Source organism: Eutrigla gurnardus, assembly GCF_963514095.1.
Source record: "Eutrigla gurnardus genome assembly, chromosome: 1".
Taxonomy (NCBI): Eukaryota; Metazoa; Chordata; class Actinopteri; order Perciformes; family Triglidae; genus Eutrigla; species Eutrigla gurnardus.
The window spans coordinates 7847946-7866168 of record NC_139915.1 but is presented as its reverse complement, the minus strand read 5'-3'; the positions used below and the strand labels follow the sequence as shown (position 1 = coordinate 7866168).

The 18223-nt window shown below is 42.0% G+C and overlaps 1 protein-coding gene across 2 annotated transcripts in view; it reads right to left on the bottom strand.

The window, feature by feature from the left end:
- Nucleotides 1-615: 615 nt before the first annotated feature.
- dennd2b (DENN domain containing 2B) overlaps nt 616-18223 on the bottom strand; it is a 42081-nt gene continuing 24473 nt past the window's right edge. For both annotated transcript variants that reach the window (XM_084016043.1, XM_084016042.1), the window contains exons 6-20: nt 17567-17782; nt 17097-17193; nt 16877-16921; nt 16291-16475; nt 15458-15567; nt 15181-15250; nt 13561-13638; nt 12224-12364; nt 11974-12122; nt 4914-5091; nt 4189-4230; nt 3535-3646; nt 2028-2267; nt 1701-1787; nt 616-1126 (exon numbers count right to left, since the gene is read on the bottom strand). In XM_084016043.1, the coding sequence (XP_083872169.1) occupies nt 1092-1126; nt 1701-1787; nt 2028-2267; nt 3535-3646; nt 4189-4230; nt 4914-5091; nt 11974-12122; nt 12224-12364; nt 13561-13638; nt 15181-15250; nt 15458-15567; nt 16291-16475; nt 16877-16921; nt 17097-17193; nt 17567-17782 (1785 nt within the window). In that variant the 3' untranslated portion in view covers nt 616-1091. The remainder of the gene's footprint in view (nt 1127-1700; nt 1788-2027; nt 2268-3534; nt 3647-4188; nt 4231-4913; nt 5092-11973; nt 12123-12223; nt 12365-13560; nt 13639-15180; nt 15251-15457; nt 15568-16290; nt 16476-16876; nt 16922-17096; nt 17194-17566; nt 17783-18223) is intronic.

Sequence of the window (18223 nt, the reverse complement as noted above, 5' to 3'; positions counted from 1 at the left end):
GTGACAAGCATGAAATGTGTAAGAGATGGGATACAGGGTTGGTGTTCCGCTTAATCCTTAACGGAGAACGGGGTTATTTCACGTCAAATGTCACCCTTAATTGCTGTAAAGGACACAAGCAGAGGAAAAGTAATATGGCGGCTGGAATCAACAGCGAGCCTCTCAGTTAGCAGCGCTAATAACAGCGTGGCGGTGACAGCCACCAGAGTGATGTGCAGAGACATAATAAGGTTATCGGCAGCATGTGGTAGTTGGTGCTAGACTAACGGTGCCTTTTGGGATCTTACCAGCTTCTCCGAATGCATAGCTTTGGGGAAGCTGTCATTGAGGTGTCGGATCTTTTTTATAGCATCTGGAAAACTACAAATTACATGTTTCTGTTTCAAAAAGTGATGTTTGTATGCTTTGGGGTCTTGTTTGGGGAGTAAGAAAGGCTGTGGAAATCACCTGAATTGTTATTGATTATTGGACTTTTTGCTTGACATGAGGGGTAAAGTGTCAAAGTGAAAAATACGAACAAACCGAAACTATTGATTGACCTTTAACCATCATTTAACAACATAAATATCGGACATGTGTATTGTTAGTTAACTCGAAACAGTACAATGTGAAGCATTTTAACTTTTTTTTTTTTAATAAAAGATTGCAAAAGACTCTATGAAGAGTTACAATCATCATTCTTCATTGTCTTGATGCATGTACAGTTTTCAAATAGGTTTTACGCTCCTTAAACAGAGGACAACACTGTGGTGACATAATAATGCAGAATGAAAACGTATGAACTGTACATCTATGCCCATGTCAGGTCACATACACTCACACATCCTGATAACACTCTTCCCAAGCACACCTGGACATCAGTGGTTACTCTACGGCTCACTCGCTGTGTACCGTCCCGCTATCGCTATCTCATAAAGGTACTATAAACATACACTGAAGAGTATCACAGCCAGCTTACAGTGAGATAATATGTACATGTTTACATAAAAAATATTTTTTAAAAAGGGTGAGAATCATCATAATGCAAAGACTTGAGACATCAGGTCTTCAGGTTGTTTGCTGTGACTGAAGCCAGGAGGATGATTTCTCCCTCAGTTCTTTTTGTGGAGAAACTTCATTTTACTTCCTGAAAACAGTTCAAACAAATCCATTAAATTATGAATAATGCATCAACGTCTGGATCAATTTTATTCAGGTTATACAGTATTTCAGGATATTACATGATATTTGGTCTGATTCATCAGTCTGCAACCTGTGTAGGAATCTGAATATCTGCTCAAATGTGTGATTTCCTGATAAAAAAAAAAGTTAAATATCCCCTGAAGACATATTTTAAGACATACATTTAATAATTTAAATACAAAATACACAATATGCTGGTTGGATGTGGCATTACACACCTAAAAATGGAGATTTCAGCAGTTCAAGTGTCAAACTTCTGCACACCACACATCTGTGACCTTATTTTGAACCATCAACAGACTTTCCTTGATGATTACATAACGTTAAATACTGAATCTGGACCGAGAAATTGAGTTGCAGCAACGGAAAGTTGGAAAAGTTTGTTTATAGCGCCCTCTGTCAGGATAGCAGTCCTCACAAAGAGTGGTGTGTGATCTTATCTTGTGGTGTGAGAGTTAAAAACTGCTTCAAAAATGTCAAACCTCTGTAATCTGAGTGTAGTCTGCTTCAGGACTCACCAAGGCCTTTCAGAAACTTGTTGACTCCACTTTGCTCTGTGTCTGGCAGCTCCTCCAGATACTGATCCACCCTTTGCTCAAACAGACCTGCCAATGGGACAATACAAGAGATTAGGAATAAATAGTCTCAGTATTCCAGGAAGTAACTCTTCCTTTGGTTTTCCAGGGAGCAGAGTGGTGTGGTGAGAAAACATGCTGATGATAACTTTCAGCCACTAGAGATCAGTGTAACTGCAGTGACCTCTCCCACACAGTTAGTACTGTAGTCAGCGCAGGGCTGGAAATCCTGAGAGAAACGTGCATAGGCGTGGAAACGGGACAGTCTACCTTTAGCCCGGGTCTTCCTCAGCTCCCGATCCTGAATGAACCCCGCAAACATCTGAGACTCCATGAAGACGCCCAGGAAACGACGGATGCTTTTGGACGCCACAGACTTGCGGAAGGCCTCTCTTTGGAAAACACGCTCTCCGCGCTCATTCTGGGTGATAAACAGGGAGTAATGGCCGATGGTCTCTAGGAAGAAGCGGATGAAGGCCTCTGACACGAGGCTGTTCAAGGAGTTATACTCTGTAGACACAAAAGGGATTCATCACAGTACAGGTCAGTTAGTAAGTAAGAAAAAAAACATGAATAAACACATTATGGCATGTTTGACAAGAAATAGTCAGATAGTTCTTTAAGTAGCAGTGAGATTAAAAGTTATAAAAGATATAATGAATACGTAGTTTGGCTCATTGCTGTTGTTAATGGTGTGAAGATTCAGGGACAAATCGTATGATGTTTGGTCATATGAGCCTGAATCTAATTAACCACAAAATAAGAAATAATAATACTTCTATTCTTCGGTCATTGGACACTTTAAATATGATTTTTTTTTAATTATTTGTATTAAAATACAGTCATTGTTGATGCAAAGCGGCAAACCTCCAGTACTTAAAAATGAATCCATGCCAAACACTGCAGTTCCTGAAAAGGCCACTGGAGGCTGACTCCAAAAGTAAGTGAATCTCCATAGACGCCTTAAAATACCCAACTTTACAGCAGACATGAACATGTTTACAGCCTGGTACAATAAACTGCTGGTCCAATAGCCAATATCTCCACTCAGGACAACAGTACGAGGGCTACATTTTAATATAACTCACCTATTTAAATCATATTAAGGCTTAAAGTTTGGCATCATTGAGGGCAAGGCTGCTTTGTGTGACAGTTGAGTGCCGTACCAGGTTGCTAGCTGTGAGCAGTCTGCTCTGCTGGCTCGCCTCATCTCCACCAATCATTCACCTCTTTGCCCATTATGACAGTCAGGCTGTGTCGTCAGTGCCAACATAGTGACAGCCACAGCTACCCATTTTGAAATTCACAATGGCTCTTTAGAAACAATATTTCATACATCCATATTTCATCCAGTCTCGGGTTGATCCCCGGAGGTTAAACCCTCACACAGCCTTGAATGCATTCACTGAAACTCACAATGGGAGTTGATAGCGATTGAAAATCGTATTTGTTTTCTCACGATTGTGCAGCTCACGGAGGTTTCATTGTTGTTTTGCCACCATATGATTTGTAGAGTAATAAACCGGTTACGGAACACGTAGAAAACGAGTGCAGCTTGGCAGCAGCTCAATGCGAATCTCTCATCATCAGAAACAGCATATTATGTCACTTCAATGACGGTGAGCCGCTGTGACTCACTTTGACGAGGAGTCGGTACGGAAGACGTCAGAGTTTCACACAGACTTGGACTGAACACGTCCCGCCACAGAAACTGTTGCTCTAATTAACGAGGAAAACATTCGTCTTGGTCGGAAGTGATGATTTGTCTCTTATTCACCTTCATCTGACTCGCTGTCAGAGTCCTGACTGATGATGTCATTCCTCTGCTCCAGCGCTTGCTCAAGAGCTGCCTGAAGTTTCCGTGGCAACAACGAGGCCTCGTCATCCATCTATAAAAAAGGAAAACACTGCAGTCAGTGATGAACAACAACAGAGAACCGCATGTTTTACAACCCTATTTAAAAGAGAGACCATGTGACGTTCGAAAGAAGAAAAAAACTCAAGTTGAATTCACAAGAAATGAAAAGCACACAGGGGCTTTGTTGCAGGCGTACTTTTTCTCGTATGACCAGTAACTTACAATGGCGTTTGCTAGCTTTACTTTTAGCAGCATTTCAAAGATTATTACAAAAATAAAATGAGAATTAAACAGATATTTCCCTATGGGCTTGTCGGCCCATAAGAGTGGTACTTAAGATGATAAGTCGTTTGTGTTTTCCTGCATGTTTGCCCTTATTAGAAAGAGGGATGCATGCAAATGCATGAAAGATCCTTGGTAGATCCCAAACTGAGGATATTCCAGAGGTCACTCAAAAAAATGAAGAAAAGATGGAATTTGGTCTTATTTTGCAACTGCCACTGGTGGCCACAGTTCAACAAAAGTTACACAGTCTTGCATAAAGGTCAGTTTTTTTTCTTCTCATAGACTTACCTGTCGTATGAATCGGTCAGTTCCCAGGTCGACCATTAAAGCCTGAGAAAAGGAAAAGAAGAGCATTTCATTCTACAGAACGAGTTAAAGGCTTCCTTTAGTAGGACTTCTTATTCCACCTGCACAGGAAATTACATTTGTTCTGATAAATCTGATAAAAAAACTCATTTCTTATAGAAGGGTATTTTTAGAAACTGAGTTATTCAGCGAGAGTGATAGCAGCATATGTTGTAAACAGGTCGGTGTTAACTGTGACACCTCTCTTTCTGAGAACTAAAAAGCTGAGAAAACATTTCAACATTTCCAGGACCACACCTGTATAATAATTGAGGACAATGGATAAGTGGGCTTCTTTTACCAAAATATTTATTCTGAGCCAAAACTAGAAAAAAAGGAGGTCAGTGATCTTTAGCTGGTGCTGCACTGACACTGGCTCAGTACCAGCTGTCCTACCAGAACTACTTGAAATCAGAGCAGATTCTTTCACAGAGAGATTTGTTTTATAACTGCAAATACCCAATATTTTCATTCATCGATTAAACTGCCTTTTTTTTTTATAAGTTGCATGGATAAATCGTGTAATGTGAAAGGGTTTGGTCTTAATGTGGTTGGAAGTATTGTTGTGCTCAGCCAAGACAGTGATGACACAACATCTACCAGGGACATCCGAAGAATGTAGAAGACATTGAGAAAATAAGGAGAAAATGCAGATATAATGTACTCACCTCTTCCACGGGCAACTCCTTGAGCTTGGGCAGAGAGCTGGACAGCAGCCCCACCAGGAATGGAGTGGGACAGCACACGATGTCCAGCATGGACCCCGGCAGCACGGGGATGAAGGTGTGCTGCCAGGAGAAGGGGTAGAGCAGCGCCACCACTGCATGCATGCAGCTGGACAGGGTGCTGATGAGGGGAGACAAAAAGAGGCCCACACCATCAATCACCTTCACACTCAGACAACAACAACAACGCTTTGCTGAGGCCACACCAGATTAAACCGAACACCATCAAAATAGAGCAGATGTTTCACTCTGAAAAACCTTTTTTTCCAGACTGAAAGGGGAGTGGTGGTTTATATGGAAACAACATTTTCATTAAAATACCACTGACTGATGTTAAACATATAATATCACTCCTTGAGAATGTTCAAAGCATTGAACTCTAAGAGCACACAGTGTATTTCCATCACTAATCTCTCTTCCCATGTTAAATAACTTGATCCTCTTTACCCTGAAACAGTTACTGTTATATATCTGAATGCATGTACTTCAGCTTTGACACCTCCTGCAGCTCATCGGAAAGACAGCAGGATGTGACAGGCTGTTCGTTGACAAAGAATCCTCTAAAAGACATCAGATTATAGACTTCTGGACAAATGAATGCCTTGATCTATTGCACATCTCCCTCTGAGAGGTTCACACCATCTACTACAAACCACAATGAAGGAGGGTGAGCCCAATAAAATGCATTATTGTGACATTCCTGTATTGTCTGCAGGGCTGGCGTGACTCTGACATGTTGCTATAGTTAAGCTGGAGGGCTGTTGACGCAATACCGAAAAAAGCACCAATCCGGTTTAACTCCGACAGCTGTGGTATAAAAATGGAGATCGCAAATAGCAGCCCGTCTTTCTCACGATCCGTCGCTTGTTGACAGTGGCTGACCCTCCTCCCCTCTGTCCTCTACATACTGTCCAGTCCATGTACACAAAGGGAGTGAAAATAAACTGTGGGTCCAATCAAACACACACACACACACACACACACACACACACACACACACACACACACACACACACACACACACACACACACACACACACACACACACACACACACACAGACACACACAGTGGAGCACTACATCAGTATGGATCAAGAGCAAGGCCAGGGATCAAACATGGTTTGCACACGCACCCCCACTTGAGCTATATACACGGTTAATGAGCCATGTATTACGTGGCCGCTGTCATCGACCGCAGACAGAACATCCAAGTAAACAGGAGTCACTCCCTTTCATGCGACCTCATTCACAGTTTCAGAGAACATACGGAGAACAGAGATCCCTAATCAATGCTGCGGAGATAAACGACAAAACTCCCACAAACGTTTCCGCTCCATTCATTCGGGCTACATGTTTTGCCACGGGCCTTTTCATCTTAACTTCCCATGAGTCATTTTTTCATCTCAACTTCCCATGAGTCAACTTGCCAAGATTAAAATGTGTTTTCTTGACAGGGTTAAAGAGAATTACACCAGTGAAAATCCAAAGGCAACAATAACCACAGCGTTCAGTCCTTCCAGGCCTTTTCCAGATCGCTCATACCATGAACTTGCAGCTTTGCCTTGGCCGTCTGATTTCCATTTGCCTGAGGAGGGCTCGGTAATTCCTAACAGATCCCGTCTCCTGGGCTTGACGAGTTCCAACAGGGAGTGATGGGGCACAGATCTCAGAAAGCCTTCGCCACAGGCTACATGCAGCCCTACACACCACTGATACCAAAAGGATCAATTACACTCATTCCCCCACCACACACTCTTGGGAGCAGATGAACTTGCAATGAAAATATGCTGCACTATGAGAGGTTGCCACTCAACGCTGGAAAGAGAGAGGGACATTCCCGTTATATTCAGACCAACAGTCCAGACCCTCGGAGACCACACATGGGCCGTAACAAAAGAAGAAAATGTTCTCTGGTCTCCTTGTCCACTAACAGGTGAGAATAATAAATAAGAAACATGAAACATCCTGAGTCAGTGATTTTAATTAGACCGCGTCAGCCGAGGGATATTTTCGACCAATTCTTTTCTCTTCTGAATTTGATGATGCTTTATTATTTTAGGTTTTGTATGAGTAGTTAAGTACAGCTGTTGCAATGTGGTCGTATTGGATTATGTTTTATGGTGGTTTTTAGCCATGCAAGAGGAGGAGCTCTAGGGATGAATGTCGGTCTGTCGGTTGGTCAGTCGGTCCGCTTCTTTGCTCCAGACTAAAATCATTTAACAACTATTAGATGGATTTTCATAGAATGTTGTTCAGTACTTTGGTTTTAGACCAAATACTGCATTAGTTACATTCCCATCAGCCTCAGCTGCTAATGCTAAGACTGAGATAGCATTGTCAATGTGAAGATGTTAGCATGTTGCTGTTAGCATTTAGCTCAAATACAACCTCCCAGAACTTCTAGCATGGATTTGGACACTCTTGTGTATTTTGGTGCCCTCGTATACATATATTAGGAGGGCAATATGAGTTCTCTTGCTGCCCAGTATTGCATTTTTATTCACTTTCCAGGGTGCAATAACCTCTGAAAGGGCACAGCCAAGTTTTTACTGATTCTTAAGCAACAACATATGTGGGTTGGTTGGAAAATAAGACGACGCAAGTATAAAGTAAGAGTCAAATATTAATTTGATTAATTTCAATTTGATTATGCATTTAAAAGTCATTAATTCACGATTCCACTCTCAGGAAAAGAGAGAGAAGAAGCATTTTCTCAGAGGTGAGGTCTGCACAGAGCGGTTGTGTGTTGAGGTTTGGGAGCTAATCCTGACATATTAGCTCTCGTTGGTCTGCCAGGCCTGGTTTAGTGTGTGTGAGGCTGAACTGGCAGATCCTCCAGGAAACGTGGGATCCAGAGGCTTAGACTGTGAAGCCCAGAGGAGGAGGGAAAAATTTCAGCGTCCAAGACAGAGAGAGGGAGACAAAAGCCCGTATCACCACATGCTCCACAGCTCTACTAAAGCACTGCACTGTGTCTACCAGTCCTGGCATGGCTAAGACTGATTCCATAGACGGAGGACAAAGAGGCCAGACTGAACTGCAGCTGTCAGACACCAGCTGTTCAGCAAAGCTCTGCAAAACCATTCTTCAATGTTAAAGCTCGTTCCAAGCTCAAAATAATACACAGAACTCATATAAAGAGGCAGCAGAGTACATATAGGCTTATAGAAGTCCTATGACAAGCTGTACAGAGTGTATTTTTATCCGCTAGCAGAATGTTCTACGCTCCCTTACTCCCCAAATGGTTTTCCCTCACTTCCTGTCTTTAAGGATCTCCAGCTACCGGCTCCCAGTCTCTCCTCTCCTGCTCCACAGAAGGCAACAGCAGAAGCCATTTTACAATGAGAAATGGATTCCCGATGGGAAACTCTATACGTGTTCTTATTTAAACCATAAGTCTGAGTTGGTTCGGCGTTGTTGAGAGAGCAGATGGATGTGTGCAGGTGTTTGTGTATACGAGTGTCCACATGTGTGTGTGTGTGTGTGTGTGTGTGTGTGTGTGTGTGTGTGTGTGTGTGTGTGTGAGTGTCTACGTGTGGGTGTAAACATTCACAGGAATGACACTGATGTAAAAATCAGCTGGTCAGGCTCTGGTAATGGCCAAGTCTTTCTCGACTCTTTGAAAAACAGAAACATTTCGCATGTTTACAGTGTGTAGATTTCACTCCATCTCAGAATTAAATACCACATGGCAAACCGGTTAAGTTGTTAAAAGTGGTTTTGGATTTGTGCCAGCTCCGCAGAGCGTGTTGTGAAAAGTGCAGGATTAAATGAAATGCGTGTGTTGTCGTTGATTAGGAAAGTGCCAGCAGTGGTGGCAATAATTCTACCTGTGTGACCATCGCAGACCCCACTGACCATAATGCTGCAGCTACAAAATGTGTTGATGCTCTACAGACCTTCAACTCACTTTCAGACTGCTGTTTTATTCCCGAAATAAAAAGAGGACACCAAAACGGCAACATACATGAGATATTTCACATTGTAATTTTTATCATGCAGGTTAAATGCCAGCTTTGAGCCTTTAGCACAGATGGGGACCAAAATAAACAGCATGAAGGGAAAAAGTGGAGTGTCCGGTTCCTCTCATTTTACTCTTTCCCTCTTTAGTTCTCAACATAGACTTCTCATCTTTCATTACACGTCTTACTCGCGCTACCTTAATCATTACGTAATATTTTTACCTCCTGTAACAGGACATCATTGCCATCGAATATGATTTCATACTTTAGGTTTGAGTATGGCATTTCTTCCGAAAGTGAAGGGAAGAGGGTGGGATTTAATCAATTTAACAATGGAGTCATATCGGGGAAAGTGACTTAAATCCAGTATGCAGTAATAAACTAGAAGTATTTCACTTCCATGCCAAGAGATAAATCCAGACATGCACATTGGTAACCGTCCTCAACTCTAGCCTGAGGACGGGGGGGTTGGTTGTTGACATAAGTCTGCAGCGCTGACAAAACTCCTTCAGCATCTGCAGGTCAATCAAGTTAAGCAATTACAGAGTGATGTAGCTGATGATGAATTCATCTGATTAGGCATCCGACTTGTTATTACAGGCATCAGATGGAAAAGAAATTGTCTGTGCAGCCTTTCATGCAGAGTCAACATACAACCTCTCTGGAAAAAACAACAGGAAGGTTTCGGTGTAATATTACGAGAGTTAAGTGAATGTAACACACAGACGAAACGCTCAATAGAAAACCCCACAGAAAACTGCTGCCTAACATGGCTTTTCCTCTCACTTCCTGCTTGTATTGGATGTACATTTCAAGGCAAAGAAGCATACATCATGTTCTGCTGGCGAGGTATTTTGGGAATGGATTATGTACCAGAGCCCCAGAGGGAGCAGCCCTTTTATCATCGAAGTCATTAATGCTGCAGAGAGGCCCCGTTACTGTTTTCAAAAGAAACCAAGACACAGGAGCTCCCCATGTATGCATGTGTGCACATTTAAATCCAAGTACAAGCTGACATCACTGACACACGTGTACTCCATACTATAAATGGTAAGAAAAACCACAAAATTACGACACAAATTATAAAACTCCTATTGGTTATTGTCTTTTTTGTTGTTATTTCAGTTTTCTGAAAACTGAATTTGTCATATTTACATTATGTATCCGTCCTTCATTGCAAACATTTTAACTGCTGCTTCACAGTAATTTGAATTTGAAACATGCTGATGCTTAGCAGGTACAATGTTCTTAGTTTAGTGTGTTAGCATGCTAACTATAGCTAATTAACGCTTAACAAAATACAGCTTTGTTTGATTGAAGTGTCATTAGTTTGAATTGAAATTCTGACTGGATGATGGTTCGAGAGAAACGTTGAAAAAAGTTATTACAATTTTTTGGACAATTAATTCATAATATATAAGATATAAATATCAATGTCAAAGTGGCAGCAGAAGAAAAGTCACAAAAGTCATTAGGATTCATCGCCTGGAAACCACAAACAAATCTACATTGCTGCGAATGCAACAGTTGCAGATAGCGACGTACTATGTGACTTAACCATGTTTTTAAAAAATAGCTACGTCACCCTTCTAGAAGAATGTTTATCTCTTCAGCTCCGCAGATCTTGCATCGCATCATGAATGACTGTGTAGTTTACCATCACTGTCTCGGGCAATAGATCATGATAATACTGTATCGCGAGTTACCTCCCGATTCCCACCCAATAACTCGATGTTATCACCTCTTGTAATGAGGAACTTGGAATGATTTTCTCCAGGGACACAGAGAATGCCATAGCTCATGCACGGGGAGTGAACGTGGCATCATAAGTCAAACTGTGACAGTCGAGCCACAGATCACAGAGGGCAGAGTCGCGCACACAGGAAGTGCATTCCTTTTCCTCACAGTCACTGCCCCCACTGATGTTTGTTTAAACTGGGCTTTGATACATGGAGAGATTACTTCTCCACTCAAATCTCCTCCTCTCCTTTCTGCAACAAGAGGACAGACTGGGACACCGAGTCCTCAGAGACTTATCAGCCCAACCCTCTTCTCCTCATCGGTGTGACCCACTTTACTTCTCGTAAACTGCCAAACTGGCAGCGAACTGACCTGTCGCCTGACTTTCTGATACTAATCAATACATTGTAATCAAATTGTTCATAACAGGGTGTATCTGCAAAGACCCAGCTGACAAAACCACAGCATTATGCTACTATTATGTATCCATGTGTTGAAAGGTTAGAGCAATTCTGTCAAAATCAAGCCAGGATTTGTCTAAATGGAAACAAGCTGGCAGTCTGTGAACAGTTTTTGGAAGGGGTATTACTTAGTTTTGGATGACCAGGGCTGCAGCCATGGAAATCTACAACAGTGTGCCAGGACAGATCCGTAGAGGTCCAGAGACATTATCTTTCATCAGAAAGGCCTGGGCCCTCATTCATCAACCGCGAGTACGCACAGTTCTGTGTGTAATGGGTGCGTACGATCATTCCTACGCAAAATGTGGAATTTATCAACTTGAACTTTTGCTTAGAAATGTGCGTAAATATAAGTTCAGCTCTGACCATGCTTATGCACAGCATCTAGTGGTAGAATAGGAGAACTGCAAATAGAAAGCATTGCGAAACAACAAACGAAAGCCATTTCTGTTCACATCACATCAGTTGGGGGCGATTCTGGATGCAAACGACCCCAAATGTGCAGGAGCATGGTGGTTGAGAACATGTCGGATTGATCAACGCTGGTGTGCGTACGACCAGTGTGTGAATGTTGGATAAATATAGATTTTTTTTGTACTTACGCACATCCTAAATTTAATTCGTAAGTCAACATTTAGAACCTTTTCTACGCACTGTTGATAAATGAGGGCCCAGGACAATCAAATATTACACCACAAATGTCGGAAATGTCTATTCCATGGCATTGGATTCTGTTCATTAAACACAATATTTGTAACGCAGGACAAGGAAGCAAATTAAATGTCTTTTGTACATTTAAATAGTATTCCAGAGGGACTCAGACTAACTCGAAGCCTCACCTGAGTTTATCAGCCACAAAGATGACTCGGCGCTCCAGCAGCAGTGAGGCAAAGACTCGTATCACCTGCCGCACACCGAGGCAACTGAACAGACTGTCAAAGTCTACATGCTCCAGTCTGGAGTCGGTGGGCCGCCTCAGCTCGATGACCTGAATGACCACGAACAAAATTTAAATTTAAGTTCTAATGGTTCTAATTATCGAAGCAGTTTTCACACTAAAATTAAAGTAGTGCAAGTAGTAGTTCTGACCTCATTTCCTGCACCGGGCAGAAAGGTCTTCACTTTAATAATTTTCCCTGGTGCAGGGAAGGGCGACTCCATCAGGCTCCTCATGAAGGGGTAGACCAGGGCTGCGGAGACACCTCGCCGCCGTTCCACCTCGTCCAGGATCTGAATATTGGAGAGCAGAGTTTCCTCAACATAGTTCAACAATACCCAAACCTTCTGGAAATCTGTTCATATGAAAAGAGCCACGGCTTTCATCCCCGTTGAATAAACAGCCAAGTAAGGCATAAAAAAAAGTGCACCGTCAAGGTTGTTGACCATGGCGACAATTAATGGAAACATATTGTTATGAGTTTGAGCAGTAGCAACAAAGTATTCATTTGCCGTTTCATAGCAAGCGGATTTCTTTCCATGTCTGTGTGATTGGAAATTTCCACCCAGTGTGCCTGTCTGCCTGTTTTGGTCCAAGCTGCCTGCTGACTGCAAAGCTGATTGGAGAATTGCTTGATTTCAAGGTCATACGATATCTATTGTCCAATCCGTCCGTCTGTCTGTCTGTCTGTCTGTCTGTCTGTCTGTCTGTCTGTCTGCCTGTCTGCCTGCCTGCCTGCCTGCCTGTGTGTCTGTCTGTCTGCCTGCCTGCCTGTGTGTCTGTCTGTCTGTCACTGGCCTTCTTTCCAATTTGCCATGAAAGCACTTAGATTCCTTTCATTTTCATCTCAGGTTTCATGGAGACATTTGAGGGATTCTCTTCATATGTTGTATCCTAAAATATCACATTATGAAAACTAGACAAACTCTGTCGCTGGTATATATGTTGCTCACAAATGAAATCATTAATAATTAAATGCTAAAATCCATCTACTTCCATTTGCACAGTTATTCTGCTTTAAGTCAACTACTAAATACAGATTTCAGATTTCCAATGTTTTGCAAAGTCTTCCTATTGCGTTTAATCACAGCTCATTATTTGTATTAAATAATCAAAACATACCATGGTGTTTCGTTTTAATGTCATATGGTCGCAACTATGTTTCAGCAGTCTGGACCTACTCACACTGAATTAATAAGTAATCAGATAAGCCTGGAAAAGTCAAACAGAATGACAGCTCTGCTCTGTGTTAGCACCACTGACACAAACGTGAAGGAAACAATTACTCTGGGATATCAGGAAGTAAAAACAGAGTGGAATAAGATTTACCAAAGACCAGGCGTTCAGCAGAAGGTCTGCTGAAAGTCATTTATTTCAGCTGTGAGACGGGTTAACCACAGCTACAACACCACAGACAGCCAACATGGTGTTGCTGCCTGTCTGCAGTAAGGGTGTGTGTGTGTGTGTGTGTGTGTCTGACTGAACTCACCGTGGAAAACAAGTCAAAACAGCCCAGTCTGCTGATGACACAGTACACCTCTGGAAGGCGAGCTCCTTTCCCATTGGGCTGTAACAGAAAGCAACAGAGGCTCATTGAACACCGTTGTTATAGACTTGATGACGAGAAAAGTTCACAAACCTTCTGAAAATGGTCTAAAACACATTTGAAGTTTGACTTACAAGACTAACAAGAGACAAGAGATTAAAGACTGTTTTATTTTCAGGCTTCAGAAACTCTTTTCACAGGCTGAATAATTCTAAACTGAACTTGAAGTTAAAGTTTTCTTAAAGAACCAGAGCAGGAAAGTTAGAAAGGGTCACTTTTTTTCTTAAATGTCTGTTGAATATAGATGATACTATAACCATGACCTGTAGACCATGATAACATCATATGTAGGTAAGTAGTTTAAAGAGTGTAGCTGATGTCTTCAAATCAAGGCTGTGATCTGAGGCGAGAGTCTTTTATGTGGATACCGACTTCCTAAACACAGGTGGTTTTATCTGCTCCTGCTGATCATATCTACCTTCCTCTGTACACTCATAGACCATCATGTGCTTCTAGACCCCAGACACTCGAACACACAGACACAAATGAACACAAGCACTCAACAACCGCCAATCCGCTTGCCCATATTAGGTATACAATTTTCTCCTCTTGTTTCTCCTCCGCTTTTTCAAATGGATGATTAAATCAACTATGTGGAGCTTGATTCAAGTCCTCAGGAATGCTCTGTTACTGCCAACGGCTGGTCGGACAGCAGGGAAGAAACAAAGTTGCTGGAGGAGAGCAGCTCACCTCTTCCTCTACCTTCATTAAAATCTGCTTCTGTCAAGATCGATGTCAGATCAAGAGACCGGATCGAGTTCAAAAACATTTTTTTTTGTCCGGTCAAAGAATTCACAAAGCAACCGGCTGTCATCCAGAACATACACGGTCGTAAAGACACTGCCAGTAAAACTTATGAAAACATACACACTGTCGTACTGTAAACACACACAGAAATACCAAAACGGCAAACAAAATCACCACCACATTGACAGAATCCCACAAAGTCATACTCTCTGTCCGCAAGCTAAACGGGGAGCGCAGCAGAAGGGAACACATCAAAGCGCTCTCGAGCCTCATTATGAGGAGGAAACGCTCCACGATGACAAAGTTAGGATTTTTCATGGTTTCTCTTTGTTTCGCCTCTCCTGAGAAACTCTCATTACATTCAATGAGTCAGTCCTAACTTGGTTCTTACCATAAATTATTATAATGCACTGTATGACCATGACTTAATGTTTTCAGTATTAAGATGGTTTGTTCATTTTAAGATACATATATGATTGAATCAATTATTAAAAACATATTTAATACTAAACCACTGGCATGCATTTTGTAGAAACTTGCCCTTTTAAAAAAGCATTTCTGTCATGACCATTTTTTAGTTTTTTATAGTTTTTTTTTTGGTGTCTCCTGCTCTCCAGTGGATGGTCATGTAACACACCAGCGGCCCCACAGGACAACCACATCACATGTTCACATATAAAAAGGTCTGTGAAAACAAACAGGGCCCGGCAGGGTGTGAACAGGGAGCACAGGATGAGGGGCTGAACGGTGGCTTACCAGCAGGCGTCTGCAGTACCCGAACCTCCTGCTGCCGTCCTCTCCAGTCAACATGAAGGAGAAGGTCTCACTGTAGCACAAAACAAATGATAATCAACACAATGACACACATGTAGATGAGTGTACAAAAGAAACACATATTGGCTTCTGCTGCTTTGATTTGGATTTTTTTCCCCCATCTCACAAACCCCACAACTTCCTGCAACTGCAATGACACATCCCTTTGATATACCAGTTAGTAGAAATGAAACTGAATTAGGAGGATTATCAGACATACCTGGCATACTCAGACACAGGAGTCCAGTCCTTTGCATCTGGGAAACAGAACTGAGGAATGGCTTTGAGTCTCTGCTCGGCCTCCCTCATTTGCTTGGTGGGTCTCTCTAGCTGTGAGAGGAGAGGACAGTTCAGTCACATCATTCTCCTTCAAATAACGGTGTCCTCCATTATGAAGAGCCCCGTGGATGTCAGTGCGACCGATAAAAGACCAGCGTTTATCCCGTACAGGGTTGAACCTTTGTCCCCTGCAGTCCTTATTGTCCCAACAACAGAGGGAGTGTCCCTTGTGAGAGGTACACCTCTGCCAAAACCAAATTTTAAATAACTTTAAAATATATCTTTGCATATCTAAAAACACAGCCCTGCCACAGATCCTGATTATTTTTAACTGTAAACAGCCTTCCAGGACACTCCAGGCTCTATGATATGACATATATTCCTTGCCAAATCACCTGTAAAAAGTGTGAAGAGCTCACATGATTATTTTTATTCCAATTTAATATTAACTAATTTATCACTAAAAGCTCTTGTTCTTAGACTTGTTGTTGTTATTTAATTATAAATGTACTATATTTTGCTTTAAAGCTAACCCCTTCCCACTCTACACCAGAGATGTTTAAGCTAATAAACTGTTAAAGAGGTTTTATTCCCATCCTCCGCAGTCCCATGAACACACTACAGCCAGTGTATTTAAAACAATATTAAACAATGATAATAATGTGGCTCTTACCTATTGTACGCTTTGGAAGCCAGTGACACAGTGACGTATGCAGTACTTTCAGAGCTAAAACACTTAAGGGATGGATTCAGTTACGACTGTCAGGCTTTTACCTTGGGGAACTGGTAGGTGACCTCTGGGGAGTAGGAGTTTTTGCTGGGTTTCTTTTTTAGAGAAACAACCACAAAATACTCAAAGAGTTCTCTCTCCTGCCACTCAATGAGCTGCAGCTCCAGTGTGCGGTAGCTGGGGGCCCGTCGAAGGATGGACTGCAGTTTCAACAACCTCTGGGTGTGAGCTGAGGAGGGAGGTGAACATTAATACATACAAATCTCTGTCTAAACAAAATCCACACTTTAATGTATGTTAAGTATGTTTAAGTATTTTAAGTATGTTAATCCAGGGCTCACAGGGCATAACCTTCACCCAGGGAGGAAATTAAATGTTGTACATATGGATGTAATTGCCTTTTACTGAAAGAATCCTGTCATTGAATGTAGACATGTGATAAATCTTGTATGGTCTACTGACTACTATGCTTCACTTCCAATTTTGTGGTGTGTCCAGTCACACAGGGTCACTTGTTAAATATAAACCCAGGAAGCTGCTGCAGTGAAAACAAGCTGCTTCACGAAAAAAGTTCCAAAGTAACGCAAGTTTAGCACCCTGCCATCGCAAATGAATGCTGCGGTCACTCACCTTTGAACCTGTCGTCGGAGTCACTCTCACTCTCACTGTTGTCATCTGGGGGCAGACATGAGACAGACAAAAAAGGTTTTCTAGGGGTCGGAGGGCAATTTCACAAACATGTGTTTATGTCACGGGAGGGACACAGCGAGAACTCTATGTGGGTGGCTGAGACGCAAATATTTATTCACTTATCTGGCCAGCGCATAGACGGAATAAAGAGAGCCCTTACCTCTCAGAGATGCAGTCTCAACATTGGACATGGACAGCTTCTTCAGCCTCTTCTTCCCACGTTTAGTGCAGTAAATGGAGTTGATCCTCTGGACCAGCTGTAAACAGAGGAAAGAGGAAATTCTCTTTTGGGGGGATCTGAAGATTTGTTTCTTTTGATCCTAAGTGTAGAAGAAGTGGGTTGTGTTTCTGGCCAAAAGTAATACTGTGCTTTAACGGTTATTAAAAACCTTCAATGCAATTTCTTGGGAAAAAAAATACCACTAGAAAAAGCCAAGCATTAATAAGGCATATCGAGGCACCATGTTTTATAAACGTCTTTTCCAAAATGAAGAATTGCAAGTGAAGGCGCTCTGAATTGGTTCCTACAGAAACCTGAGCTGGTGTGTGAAGCAGGCAAGGAAAGAGATCACAGTCGGAGCTCTGCAGGGACTTAGTGTGGGTGTTTGTGTAGGATCTGGTGGTGTGTACCTTGGGGATCCTCCAGTGCCTGTGTGAGGCCAGGGTATCGCTAGTGCTACAGAGGCCATCATCCAGCAGCCTGCAGGGTGACACTGATCCACCCCGCTGGGGGAGAAGCAGCATTTCATCGTGGCTGTAGCGTTTGGACAACTGCGACATCCGGTGGCTCTTCCTGTCACTTGGACCGGGGAGGCGAAGGGACTGGCTACTGGGTTTGGAAGGCAACTGGTCAGGGGGGAAAGAATAAGGAATGGTTGGTATATTTCACTCCTTCATTCTATTTATAAAGACTTTTTAAATGATTAATTTAAGATATGTATAAATTATAATCCTTAAGATTATATTTCAACCCCATTTTAAATGCCCTTTTAACCCTTTTATATCACCTACCCAGTCATACTGTCCTCCTATTTAAAAATATATACAAAGAAAATTTCAAAAAAACAAAACACTTTCTACGTATTTTCAAAACCCAATATGTTTTTCGTCCTGGAAAATAAAATATGATATATATTTACATCTAGTACCAAACAATTTCAACCAATAACATTGTGACATTCACCCATCAATCAATCGGAAACTTGGTTGTGAGCTAAGACTCGCAAATACGTCACCGTACATGAACTAGCTACTCTTGAAATGTTTTTTCAGCTCGAGTTTAAGCTT